Source organism: Salmo salar, chromosome 04 (assembly GCF_965601325.2).
Source record: "Salmo salar chromosome 04, fSalSal1, whole genome shotgun sequence".
NCBI lineage: Eukaryota > Metazoa > Chordata > Actinopteri > Salmoniformes > Salmonidae > Salmo > Salmo salar.
In genome coordinates this window covers 31,570,608-31,585,709 of record NC_138294.1, presented here as the reverse complement: position 1 = coordinate 31,585,709, position 15,102 = coordinate 31,570,608, and the positions used below count along the sequence as shown (strand labels likewise).

General features: G+C 43.6%; 1 protein-coding gene across 2 annotated transcripts in view; it reads right to left on the bottom strand.

Moving 5' to 3' along the window:
* The window catches only part of fbxo41 (F-box protein 41), a 111,269-nt gene that overhangs the window by 63,211 nt on the left and 32,956 nt on the right, over positions 1–15,102 (bottom strand). For both annotated transcript variants that reach the window (XM_014195607.3, XM_014195608.3), the window contains exon 3: positions 13,760–13,989. In XM_014195607.3, coding sequence (XP_014051082.1) covers positions 13,760–13,989 — 230 coding nt within the window. The remainder of the gene's footprint in view (positions 1–13,759; positions 13,990–15,102) is intronic.

The window sequence follows — 15,102 nt, the reverse complement described above, 5'->3', positions numbered from 1 at the left end:
CAGTGCTGAGGAGGACGTGTCACATCCCCATATGCTACTAACAGGACGATTTCAGACAGGGTACAAATGCCTAATTAGTAATCATAGGATGTAAATGAATGTTTTGGTAATCAATGAGGTGAGCAGAGGACGAGAGAGGCCGGGACTAATGAGAATTAGACTTTGCTCATAAATCCGCTGCTAAATCACCTCCGGTTAAGTGGATGGGTGTCCAGTAGGGTTCAAGCCAGGCACCATAAACTGTTATCAACTAGCTTATTACAATGCAGCTCACTGAATGCTAATCATTCCCTTTGCTGACCTACAGAAGGCAATTAGCCTGAATTGTAGCATTAGCATATTAGCTAATGATGCTAGCATGAACAGCAGCGCATTCTATTGGGAAATGCTAATCATCATGCTAACACACAATGATGGAGTGGAAGGCAAAAGGATATTCCAGGGAGCATATTTCAACAGTGCTTTCTAAAGGAGATCATGATATGCTATGACGTTGTGACATGAAGAGTGTCATGCCGTCTGAAGAATAATGATGCATCCCGAGGAAGAGGGGAAGCAGGGAGGGCCATGAAGGGCAAAGGGATGAAAGCAGACAATAATGATCTAAACCACTGCTGTTCATGGACATAAAGATAGGGGAAATATACATGAACAGGATCTAGTATCTATACATCTACGGCTAATGACCATGATAAGAGGGGCTAATGAATAGTCACTAGTTTACAGCCAGCCACTGTCACTTAAGATGAGACAGAGGGGTCATGTCCCATATTACACCCTATTCCTTATTTAGTGCACTATTTTTTTTACCAGGACCCTTGGGGGTCTGGTCAAAAGTAGTGCACTACATAGGGAATAGGGTGCCATTTGGGGCACAAGTCTGACTCGCTCTGTACACCCAAAGGTCCAACAAGCCACAATGAATAAATCATGGTCGGCATTCCAAATGGCATCCTATTCCCTATATATTGCACTACTTTTGACCAGACCCCTAAGGACCCTGGACAAATATAGTGCCCTTAATAGGGTGCCATTTAGGACACAGTCATGATCTTCTAAAGTGGTCCTGTTTATATGTTAATTATAAATCACTGGTCAGTCCGTCTTTCATAGTTGTCATGATCACCGGTTATTAATTCAATATTATACAGCATTAATATTCATGGGGTGAAATAATTCATTAAAAGCCATGCATGACGGACAGATAGAAAATACCTTTTATAAATGGTTGCTTTGTGTCGCTCAGACAAGTGACAAGTGCTTATTATAGATTCTACTTAGTCACCTGGATGGGACTAAGTAGATGCGTTTTTTATTTTATTTTTTTACGTACACACGCATATGCATGGAACAAACGCTTACACACCACATCTATTGAATAATACTGAACCATGAGAGAACATGTGGTACAGAGGGAAGGAGGGTGGGAGAGAGACAAAGAAAGAGAGACGCAGCAGCCTGTCGAGGGTGAGGTGAGAAGAGCACTAGAATAAAGGAGAGGCAGTGAAAAAGAGAGTGAGCGACAGATGTAGGAGGAGACAAGCTAGAGAATAGAGGGTGCACGAGACCCAGGCAGCAAACGAGGACAAAAATAAAGAAAGAAAAATCAGTATGCCTTGATCATGTTGATGAAGCTCATCGACCCATTTTCAAAGCCTTCTCTCCCTGAGGTTCTTGATTTCCATGAAACCCTAATCCAGGTCCCGGTGCTCTACTATTGGATTGAGTGAATATTTTATAAAAATGTAGCCTACCAAAGGACAAAACACATCGTGCCCACAAATAGTTAAAAGCAATGGTTAGCCGTCCTATCACCTCTGCGTAGAATTGTCGGCCGTCATTTTCTATTCACTTCCCGTCGATGCTACATGTAGAGTCGTCACAGTATGTCGACACCTCGCATGTTATCGCTAACACCTGCTGCTTTTAGAAGTGAGTCTATGGTGTGTTTCGTCGTATAGAATGTAATCCTATGGTCAATAGTAGGGCCGGGACGATACCAGTATCGTGATACTCGTTAGTATCGTGGCAAGGAAACAAAATACGAATCGGATTTAACTTCTTTAGGAAAACAGCCCTAATGTTGGAAAAAAAACATGTGCATTCAGAGTCATATTTATCCATTTATTTTCCAATCTATAGCACACATTTTATATACAGCAGGTTTTTAAAGGACTAAAAAGAGTTTTGTCTGCTTGGTGTTTTCATTTTTGCCATGGAATCTTTTTTTCTATACTGGTACCATCACCGCCCTAGTCAATAGAATGCTTTGACAATTCTGTCAAATGAGTCAGACAAAATCAAGACTCTCCTTTCCACAGATTCGTTATATTCTCGAATGCAAAAAAATGGCGGACTGGACTGCCTTTTCTGGACTGCTTCTATTTGAAGCCTTGGTCTAATTGTTATTTTATGGCCTTATCGGATCATGCTAATAAGGCTGAAGAAAAGGGGTATCAATGTATTCATCTGGTTTGAGTTTCCTCTTCTGATTCTGAAACGCGGGGGGAGAAGGTGAAGACCTGAGCTTATCACCTGGTGATGGCAGTATTCACACATACCGTCTTGCAAGCTCACGTCAACACCTAGAACCAAGACTTGAGCTAACGTCATTCCAACACAGTCAACCTAATTGGAGAGGTGTCATAAGTCTCTCCATTGCGCCCGTCCTCTTGCTCACCCTCTCTTCAAATGGTTTCTATTCCCCTCTCACTCACTCGCTCTCACCAAAGCCAAGGACCTGCAAATCAAACCCTCCATCGTCTAAACTCAGGCCGGGGTTCATTATCGATCCCCTACCTTCCTGGTTTCGCCATATCTATGCTCAGGGCTGTAAACATGCATTTTTCATAAGTTACTTCATATTGTTTGTGTCAGTGCCTTCGGTTGAGGTTTAAATTATTAATCTTTAAAAGGATTCTGTTAAACGGGGAAATCTAGGATGGGAACATCAATATTTGGACTAGTTAACCTTTAAAGTTGAAAGGCGCATAAGGTGAAACAACGCCACTGATCGTACCACTGCGTTTGTTATTGTTTTGCTGATGAAACGGAAGAGGAGCATCCAGCATTGTGGTATAGCAAAATGGAAGTACATTCTTCGCTGTTCTGTCATGCGTGCAATGATGTACTGTAAGATGTGAATGTAAGAATGAACACTTTACATAGCATGTTCTATTTACACACTTAACTTTAAAATGTCAACCTTTTTTCCATGTCATTAAGGAAAGCTTTCACATCTCCCATCAGTTGAGTGTGTCTCTCTCATTGGTGTGCGTGTATGCATGTGTGTGTGTGTGTGTGTGTGTGTGTGTGTGTGTGTGTGTGTGGAACCCACTGCTCTAAGACACTGGCTCCTCCCTACCCTGACAGTCAGTAACGCTTTGCATTCTGGGAATGCTGCCTCGCTTGGCGCAGAACGAACCCGTTGCCACAGTAGCATCACATCGGAGAGACATTGGTAGGGAGCCGCCCTCCTCCCTCCCAACCTCCCTCTTAAGGGAATGAGCATGAAATATGTTAGATGAAATACGGTACTGAAATTGCACCGCATTGAGAGTGGCCTTTTGATGTTCTCACTAGGGGCTTGGTCATACACTCAGCCCACCCTGGCTGGGTGTGGGGCATAAGTCACAGGGACAGTAGCGCTGACCATGTACGCATGCATAATTATCCGTTTCTCTGGTTTTACTATTTATAGGTACGTGTTTGGGTAAAATGACTTTTTTGTTTTATTCTATAAACTGACAACATTTCTCCCAAATAAAAATATTGTCATTTAGAGCATTTATTTGCAGAAAATGACAACTGGTCAAAATAACAAAATGCAGTGTTGTCAGATCTCTAATAATGCAAAGAAAATAAGTACATATCCACCAGATTTCAGTGGGCGCGAGACCTGGAGAGGCCTACAAGCCACAGTGTCTCGGAACCACTGTGAAATTTGGTGGAGGATCGGTGATGATCTGGGGGTGCTTCTGCAAGGCTGGAATCAGGCAGGTTTGTCTTTGTGAAGGACGCATGAATCGACCTGGCTGTGTGGCATGGTGCATTGTCCTGCTGGAAAAACCAATCCTCAGAATTGGGGAACATTGTCAGAGCAGAAGGAAGCAAGTTTTCTTCCAGGACAACCTTGTACGTGGCTCGTTTCATGCGTCCTTCACAAAGACAAACCTGCCTGATTCCAGCCTTGCTGAAGCACCCCCAGATCATCACCGATCCTCCACCACATTTCACAGTGGTTGCGAGACGCTGTGGCTTGTAGGCCTCTCCAGGTCTCACGCCCACTGAAATCTGGTGGATATGTACTTATTTTCTTTGCATTATTAGAGATCTGACAACACTGCATCTTTTGTCATTTTCACCAGTTGTCATTTTCTGCAAATAAATGCTGCAAATTTGACAATATTTTTATTTGGGAATTTGGGAGAAATATTGTCAGTAGTTTATAGAATGGGTAAAATTAACATGGTTTTAAAACATACCTAGAAATAGTAAAACCAGAGAAACTGAATTTTCCAGTGGTCTCATTTTTTCCAGAGCTGTATGCATCAGTGGCAGTCATTTTTTTTTATTTAACTACGCAAGTCAGTTAAGAACAAATTCTTATTTACAATGACGGCCTAGGAACAGTGGGTTAACTGTCTTGTTCAGGGGCAGATGAGATTTTTACCTTGTCAGCTCGGAGGTTCGATCTAGCAACCTTTCGGTTCCTGGCCCAACACTCTTACCACTAGGCTACCTGCCGCCCCACACGGTCAGTACCGTTTATGATGAAGACAGTTTTTTTTTTTTTTTTTTTTTTCATGAGAACGGCCTTATTTCTATTACAGCATACTGGATGGCTGTCATTCATATTCCATTCACCCAGTTCAATGTAACAGCGATAGGTTTAGGCTACTTGAATTGATAATCAAATTTTCCCTATTCCCATTACGAGGTTGCTACAACCTAGCCTATGAATGACAGTTTACAACGTAGGTGCGTAGGTTGAGAGAAAAATTTGACACACATTCAATTCCGCCTTGCACACTCTTGCCTGCATCTAGGTGATGTAGGGTGTAATCATTAGTCCAACAGTTTCAAACGAGAGTTTATTGCACAAATACAGGTATGTTTATCCCCGTTTGCTTCCGTTTAAGAAACATTTTAAACAGAATCGGCAGAATGAATACACCCATGATCCCGCGTAAACACAGTTCCCTTTCATAGCAGCCACGTTGCATTCCTTCTCGCCTCGACACGCTCTTACTCTCACCTTGTCACTTTGCTTGTGGACTGCACAACACATCAGCTGTATGTGAGCAGGCAAAAAAATACTTTAAGCCAAACCATATCATAACCAGTACACACAGCCTACATCGTTAACACAATATTAGCTAAAGTAAGGTCAAAATCAACATAGCTAATAGAACTAACAAGTAAGTAAACCCATGCATTAACATTGGTGTGCAGTCGGTAAGCAGTTTAGCACTTACAGAAGCTTACCTTGACTTGGAAGAGTTCTAGTGTTGTATTGGATAGTCATAGCCAGCTAGCTAACATAAACACCCTACTCAAACATAGGGATGCTGAGTAGGCTGAACTAGCTAGCTGCATTTGCTAGCTAAGTAAGTGAGGGGGAAATGAAGAACTCCCCTCTCTAGCGCTCACTTGCTTCCCCTTCATTTTGGAAGACATTAATTTGTTCAAAAGTGTTCAACTACCGTCTTTCTCTCTCTTTGAACCAACTACTCGCCACATTTTATGCAGTGCTAGCTACCTGTATCTTATGCTTTCAGTACTAGATTCATTCTCTGATCCTTTGAATGGGTGGACATGTCAGTTCATGCTGCAAGTTGTCATAATTACTGTGTAAGTCTATGGAAGGGGGTGCAAACCATGAGCCTCCTAAGTTTCGTATTGAAGTCAACGTACCCAGAGGACAGAAAATAGCTGCTCTCCGGCAACACCATGGCGCTACCCTACAGAGTGCTGTTGCAGCTACTGTAGACCATTGCAAAATAGTGCGTTTTAATCAATTATCTGGTGACGTGAAAATATTCAGTATATAGTTTTATCTAAAAAGGATCACTTTCTAAATGTTCAAACATTTTGCATGCATGCATGTTAAATCCTTAATAACAGAGCAATTATTTTTGAAACAGCTGAAATGTAAAGGCATTTCTTATATTACAGGCTTGCTTTACTACATATTTCTGTTAGGGAATGCCTAATCTGAAGTGCGTGTGTGCAATATCTCAAGTTGCCCTTGCATTCCTTCTAAATAATTTATATATATATATATATATATATATATATATATATATATATATATATATATATATATATTTTTTTTTTTATCATCAACTTTGGCAATGGGTAAAGTCTACCAAAAAAAAAACAGTCTACTCTGTTCGTAACAAATTCTAGTTTTATAAACAGAAAACTGTATTGAGATCAAATGTTTCATAGATGAGAAAGTGTGTAGAATGTCGCCCAGAATCCATCTCGCCCCATCTTCTCCCACTGTCGGCCCTGGGGATTCCTCTCATTACCATTCCTCTCACCACCATTTCTACATCCGGTGAAATATCTGGCTCATTGTTCTACCAGTGCTAGTAGTATGTGAGGAGGATGTAGACATTTTGTTTAGCTTGCTACCTTGCTCTGTATAATATGAATGACATTAGATAACGTTACTGTCATTTTTTTTTTTTTAATCTGAGAGGGGTAAAGGTTTATTTTTTTCTATGCTAAAGTTATTTGATGAAGCAAAATGTTAGTAGTAGCTGTACCACTGGCTGTCTTGCGGCTAAAATCTATGAGTGTATAAAAAGAGAAAATAAACCACTTAAAATGTCTGCACATGCTTGTGAATGGTTGCATTACTCAAGTGTAATATGGTGGATGAGAAGTTGCTTGCATAGTTTAGTTTGCATGCTTACTGGCTAAAGGCTATGATGATATTTATGAAAAATTTGACCTGTGGCGCTAGAACATCAAGTCACTATGTCCCCCGATCCCCTCTCTCAGCATGTGACATGCCATTGCTAATGCAAATAGAAAAGTTTATGTACATGTAATTTGAATTCCATTATTTCAACCCTCTTCAGTCTGAATAAGCCCCTAGTTGCCCTGCTATCTACTACAACAACCCCTGTGGCTTTCCTCATGTCCCTTGACCTTCATTTCAGATCACAGCAGGAAGAGTTTAATGGCTCTCCCATCCAATCAACTGCGTAAACGCTCCATGAACAGCCAATCATCACTGCTCACACTGACAAGGCCCAGGCTATTATTGGACAACTTTCATTTACCCAATCAAAGCACAGCGCTGGCATTACAAGGCAAATGACTTGGGCAATCTGCTGCCTTTTACTTGATAAGATCAAAGTGGGTTATAAAAAGAACATCCCTCTTCCTGATTTCCTGGCACAATGTGTTAGGTTAATGAGTTGCCAAGCCAGTAAACCTGAATAACTAATCTAATATAAACTCAGCAAAAAGAAACGTCCTCACTGTCAACTGCGTTTATTTTCAGCAAACTTAACATTTGTATGAACATGACAAGATTCAGACAAACTGAACAAGTTCCACAGACATGTGACTAACAGAAATGGAATAATGTGTCCCTGAACAAAGGGGGGGGGGTCAAAATGAAAAGTAACAATCAGTATCTGGTGTGGCCACCAGCTGCATTAAGCACTGCAGTGCATCTCCTCCTCATGGACTGCACCGGATTTGCCAGTTCTTGCTGTGAGATGTTACCCCACTCTTCCAAGGCACCTGCAAGTTCCCGGACATTTCTGGGGGGGGTATGGCCCTAGCCCTCACCCTCCGATCCAACAGGTCACAGACGTGCTCAATGGGATTGAGATCCGGGCTCGTCGCTGGCCATGGCAGAACACTGACATTCCTGTCTTGCAGGAAATCACGCACAGAACAAGCAGTATGGCTGGTGGCATTGTCATGCTGGAGGGTCATGTCAGGATGAGCCTGCAGGAAGGGTACAACATGAGGGAGGAGGATGTCTTCCCTGTAACGCACGGCGTTGAGTTTGCCTGCAATGACAACCTCAGTCCGATGATGCTGTGACACACCGCCCCAGACCATGAGGGACCCTCCACCTCGATCCCGCTCCAGAGTACAGGCCTCGATGTAACGCTCATTCCTTCGACGATAAACGCGAATCCGACCATCACCCCTGGTGAGACAAAACCGTGACTCGTCAGCGAAGAGCACTTTTTGCCAGTCCTGTCTGGTCCAGCGACAGTGGGTTTGTGCCCATAGGCAACGTTGTTGCCAGTGATGTCTGGTGAGGACCTGCCTTACAACAGGCCTACAAGCCCTCAGTCCAGCCTCTCTCAGCCTATTGCAGACAGTCTGGGCACTGATGGAGGGATTGTGCATTCCTGGTGTAACTCGGGCAGTTGTTCTTGCCAACCTGTACCTGCCCTGCAGGTGTGATGTTCAGCTGTACCGATCCTGTGCTGGTGTTGTTACACGTGGTCTTTAAGGGAATCGTTCAAACATTGGCACATTCTAAGATCCGATGATCGTATCGGTAATGTGTTTTCGGACCTTCCCTTGGTCGTATTTTCGCGGGGCAGAAACCTCAGAGATCAACTGGTAAACTGATTTACCACCCCAAGATATCCCTGCACAATGTGTATTTGCGCCCCTACTGGATGGAAACTACAAGTGTAATGGCTGTGCTCAATGCAATGGCACATATAAATGTAGATCCTTCAAACACCCCCAATCAAAGGTGTTATTACGTGCTCCACTAAGGCAGTTATTTATCTTATAACTTGTCCTTGTGGTAAAAATTGTGGGTAAAACAAAGAGCGAAGTAGGTCTCGGAGCATCGTTGCACCATTAGGTGCAAAATCTTGACTTACCCAGTTGCGGCCCACTTTTTGGAAGAAAACCACTCGATTGTGTCTACGTTATATTGGCATCGAACATGTCACCCTCCCAAGGAGAGGGGGGTGACCTCGACAATTTGTTGTTAAGAGGCTGCTTGGATCTTTAATTTGAAGACCCTTGCTCCCTTCGGTCTCAACATAGACTTTGAGCTGAAGTCATTCTTGTGATTTTGCTTGTTTGAAGGCTTATGTAGCCAAATTGTATCTATGATCGTACGCTATCCATATGTTTTTTGTATGCCATTTTAATTAGAATTAACCAATGATCAGGCCACAGACACCTGTGTGTCTTTTGACACTATATAAATGAGTCATCCCGCAGTGTTTGTTGTTATACCCTGATGAAGACAGCTTGTCTGTCGAAACGTTGGACATGGATCGGAGCTCCTAGAGTGTGCAGTTCCCCTTTATTTTTTAAGTGTTCCACTCCGCTAGCCAGCATCTTACCACTGCAAGGACGATCAGCTGTCCATCCTGTCTCCCTGCAGCGCTGTCTAGGCGTCTCACAGTACGGACATTGCAATTTATTGTCCTGGCCACATCTGCAGTCCTCATGCCTCCTTGCAACATGCCTAAGGCACGTTCACACAGATGAGCAGGGACCCTGGGCATCTTTCTTTTGGTGTCAGTAGAAAGGCCTCTTCAGTGTCCTAAGTTATCATAACTGTGACCTTAATTGCCTACCGTCTCTAAGCTGTTAGTGTCTTAATTAATGAACATGCACCTGTGGAACGGTTATGGGAAACAGTGTTTAAACCCTTTACAATGAAGATCTGTGAAGTTTTGGATTTTTATGAAATCACCTTTGAAAGACAGGGTCCTGAAAAAGGGATACATACATACATACATACCATAGCAAGGAGCATCTTGAGAAGAGAAAAAAAATTATGCCTAGGTTTTCAATTCCGATCTGTCAGTCTATTAGCGAGCACCCACATACGCGTGATGAAACATTGAACTTACTGGGATGGCTTAGCTTAACTACATATCACATTTTTATCTTGAGGCAAAACTGTAGTTGCGTAACACTGAAATTATTTATGTTATCACAAATTAGTCTAAAAGACCCTATTTCAGACTGTAGTGGCTGACTGTGTTGAAGTAAAGAGGTTGGCTTTCTCTGCTTGCCTATTCTATAAATGGTTGCGCTCTAATTGAATAGCTAGAAAATGATACCTTCCCTTGACAAGGAGAGCTAATAACGCTTATTAGGCCCATATAATTTCATCATTTTATGTAGAAACAGGCTAAACCAAATTTTCAAGACACTAGACGGTTCACAAATATCCTAAAATGATCATTTAATACGACAACTTATATCTCCCATCAGGCTGAGAAGACGCAGCGGCCATCTTTTAGCCATCGTCAACCACACCGCTGAGTCATCTTTTGCGGCTTACCCTGAACATTCACAGTCTGTGATGCGCTTTCTCCATCTCTGCAGCTAGCCTACACTTCAGTGTCAGAAAGACCTTACTGTTGAGTTAGCCAGCTTTTCTTCCACGCAAGGAGAGCCAATGGGTGCATCCCAAATGGCACCCTAGTCTCGATGTAGTGCACTACTTTTGAACATGGACCACAGGTACCTCACCAATAGTAGGTCAGTTCATTGGGAATAGGGTGCCATTAGGTACACAACCAATGTCTTTGGCATAACGGAGAAAGTCAAAACAACTCAGACAAATGGTAGTCGTGTCTATGACCTTCGAAGAGGGTGCCTTAGCGACAGGATATTCATCACTCTTACAACGACATAGTAATTTGGCAGACACACACTTTATCCAAGAGCAAGTTATATCGTACATCAAAATAAGGAGGCTGAAACAACGAGCTTGAAAAAGAGAACGAATCTCAACCAAGATTTAAAAAAAAAACTTTTTTAAAGTTTTCAAAATTGAGTGATATTACCATCTCATAATACCTGAGATGTTGGCCTTGGGCCTCTGCTCTCATATACCGACACTGGCAGGCTGTGTGTGTGTGTGTGTGTTTGGTTTTACTATCCTTGTGGGGACCAGAAGTCCTTACAAGGATAGTAAAATAAGAAATTATTGCAAGTGGAGACATTTCACCAGTCCCCACAAGGAAAAAGGCTATTTTAGGCTTAGGAGTTAGGTTTAGGGAAAATAGGACATTGAATGGGAATCAATTGTTTGTTCCCCACATTGAAACTGTGCGCGCGCTGTGTGCATTGGTATGTGCGATGGCAGTAATGTGGCCATGACGACCTCCCAGGCCTTGCTCTGGAGTATCTATCCGTCCGTCTGTCTGCATACAGCCAACGTATCATCTATCCCTAATAAGCAGACTAAGTGCCGAGTTAGAGAGAGGGAGGGAGGGGTAAGGACAGACAGGAAGAGGAAGGGGTTGCTTTAACATCCTACACTGTGCAATGATGCTCTTTGTGCCTCTTCTACTAACGTTCCAATGCATCATTAATGCTAGCTAAGCTGAACTTACAGTGCCAATCATTTTCATTTAAAATCAGGGAGTCACCATTGAGACTGGTATCTCTTACAAGGAAGCCCTGCATATACAATTTCATAAAACACATCAAATACATTATAAAACAAATAAAATAAAGCTGAACATATATTGAACGGGCAAACCTAAACACACACAAAACAGGCAACAAAATAAAACATTTCTTCATGATAAGAATCCTCTGTTCACTGGCCGAACTGCCCAAGGGACACTAAAGTAGCTACTCAAAATGTATTTTGGAGATCATTCCAAACATGTGGAGCAAGAAAACAAAAAGGCTGACTTACCTAACTGTAGACACCAGAGGCGTCTCCAGAGTTATCAAACCCGTTCACAGGGTTGGTTAACTTGTCATTTTAAATCTTAACAGTGAAGTTAGGTAAGTCGGAAGCTCGTGGAGCAGGGCTTTGTAAACAAAAAGAGCGTAATGTGATCTACTTGACTTCAAAAAGAGGTCCAGACAACCTTTTGGTAAAGAACACAGTGATGAGTAAACTATTTCCTGTGATAAAGCAAAGGGCGTTATGAAAGACGACATCCCGGGGTTCAAAAGTAGAGGCAGCTGCACTTTGATAAATAGTTTCAGCCTAAATCAAGAACAGGTAGAAAGGATGACTGCACAATCTGCTTCCTGCTGACTAGACACAATATGTTTCTGTAAAAATAGCCCACTTTCAATCTTAGTTTAACAAGCTCATTCGTATGTTTTATAAACTCTAAATCGTTATAGAACCATCCGATGACTGAAGACGTAATCCATCTAAGTGAGACAATCTTACTCACATGAAACGAACCCTAAACTGAACCACCACGATAAAGTGTGTCAGCTATGCTCATATTCCCCGTCCGCCCTGAATGAATTAAGTGTGATGACAATGCCTTGTTGAAGCTGCCCCAAACACAGTAGGCCAGGTGGTTTGAGCCTTTGTGATTCTGGTCAAAATTGTCTCCTATTGGCCCCAATGTTGCTGTCCAAGCCACCCTTCAGCCTGACTGACCAATGAGCATGCTGAAGCACTGAGTGACATGGAGACAGCGGCCAATAGGCACGCTCCAGGCACTGAGAGTTATGGAGACGGCAGCAAGGCCACATCTGGAGAACTGGACGTCCACAGAGAAGCACACCATCAAAAGAGAGAGAGAGTGTGTGTGTGTGTGTGTGTGTGGACTGAGAGGGAGAGAGAGAGAGAGAGAGAGAGAGAGGGAGAGAGAGAGAGAGAAAAAAGGGAAAGAGAGTGAGAGAGGAAGAGAGAAAAAGAAAGCGGGAAAGAGAGCAAGGAGCGTAAGAGAGCGTTGTACCATCCATGTCAGGGTCATTGTTCTGTTTACCCTCAGAGTTCAGCCATGCGTCAGTAACACTGATACAGCTGTGGACAACTGTGTGAACAGGAAGAGAGACCAAAGCACCCAGCATCAGCTGTGAGTTATCCACAAGGGTCCAGGCAAACACACACGGAGTTAGACACAAAACATCAAAGTTAAAGTCAAACAATGTGATGCCTCCTGACTGTTTGGCAGGAAAACCAGGGTACAAACCGTCTCGGTATGTGGCACTAACAGCAGCTTCTGTAAATTGACTCAATTATCCACAAGGGTCCAGATAAACACAAACTCACACAGGGATATCACAGCCACTAAGAAAATACTGTGAAGCTAAACCTGTACAGTATATTGTCTGACTCACTTGCAACAGTAAAGAGCTACAGTAGGTAAATACATTCAAGTTTTAGAGTAGGCCTCTATTATCAGACTCACTGCTGTTTGTGGGTGCGTTCATACTGTAGGGGGGTGTTGAGTAGTCAGACAAAACAAGTATCTTATTTACAGATATAGGCCATTTCACTACGATTCTGATCCGAGTATTTTCCTTTAAAAAAATAATTTTCGGGTGGCAGCGCGCAGCTTTCAGTCAAGTGCAAGGTGCTAGATGGTCTAAAGAACTCAACTGGCTAGTTAGCCTGTCTGTAAAGAGAAGGGCGGGCTGTACGTTTACCCTCCTTCACCGATTGGATAGAGTGAAGCTGTATTTCTCAGTCCACTTGCGTCACTCGCTCCTCGCATGTTTCGGTCTGATCATTTACATCGCTGCTGCATCCTGTTTGCCTACTACAAAACAACTCAAATGGCGAGGACGTTGGTTAGCTTGCAAGCTATCAATACGCATAATATCTAACAAGCAGGCCGAGGGTAGGGAAAAAAAGATGAACCGCCGATGCACATTCTGAGTAATAGCAAACTTTCTGCCTGGCCCACTTGTACGAATACATGTATGGCCAGATTGACACACTCCTATCCTTCTGGTAGTAACAGTACAGCTACACTAAGCCTATACACTAAAAGGTAAACCACCATATTGTGTGACTCACTGTTGTTTGTGGGTGAGCTCCTCCTCCTTGCTGACCAGGTCCTGCTTGAGGTTGGCCAGCATCTCCACCGAAACGTCCACCTGGCGGGAGAGCTCCGATGCCTTGTCCTCCAGGTCCTGTTTCTCCTGGCCAAGCCGCTCGCTCTCATGCTTGGCCCGCTCCAGCTCACCGCTCTTCCTCTCCAGCTCCGCCTGCAGCCGGCCCACACGTGCAGCTATCTTCTGCTCCACCTGCAATGGAGGAGGGATCTTGGTTCTAATCCAGTGGTGGTGATGGGAAGTACTTTTTATTTGAGTTTCTTGGTACATATGTAAAAAAAAACATTTTAAAATTCTGGAAAAGGGGGAGAAAAATACAAAAATAAACACTGCTCAAAAAAATAAAGGGAACACTTAAACAACACAATGTAACTCAAAGTCAATCACACTTCTGTGAAATCAAACTGTCCACTTAGGAAGCAACACTGATTGACAATAAATTTCACATGCTGTTGTGCAAATGGAATAGACAACAGGTGGAAATTATAGGCAATTAGCAAGACACCCCCAATAAAGGAGTGGTTCTGCAGGTGGGGACCACAGACCACTTCTCAGTTCCTATGCTTCCTGGCTGATGTTTTGGTCACTTTTGAATGCTGGCGGTGCTTTCACTCTAGTGGTAGCATGAGACGGAGTCTACAACCCACACAAGTGGCTCAGGTAGTGCAGCTCATCCAGGATGGCACATCAATGCGAGCTGTGGCAAGAAGGTTTGCTGTGTCTGTCAGCGTAGTGTCCAGAGCATGGAGGCGCTACCAGGAGACAGGCCAGTACATCAGGAGACGTGGAGGAGGCCGTAGGAGGGCAACAACCCAGCAACAGGACCGCTACCTCTGCCTTTGTGCAAGGAGGAGCAGGAGAAGCACTGCCAGAGCCCTGCAAAATGACCTCCAGCAGGCCACAAATGTGCATGTGTCTGCTCAAACGGTCAGAAACAGACTCCATGAGGGTGGTATGAGAGCCCGACATCCACAGGTGGGGGTTGTGCTTACAGCCCAACACCGTGCAGGACGTTTGGCATTTGCCAGAGAACACCAAGATTGGCAAATTCGCCACTGGCGCCCTGTGCTCTTCACAGATGAAAGCAGGTTCACACTGAGCACGTGACAGACGTGAGAGTCTGGAGACGCCGTGGAGAACGTTCTGCTGCCTGCAACATCCTCCAGCATGACCGGTTTGGCGGTGGGTCAGTCATGGTGTTGTGGCATTTCTTTGGGGGGGCCGCACAGCCCTCCATGTGCTCGCCAGAGGTAGCCTGACTGCCATTAGGTACCGAGATGAGATCCTCAGACCCCTTGTGAGACC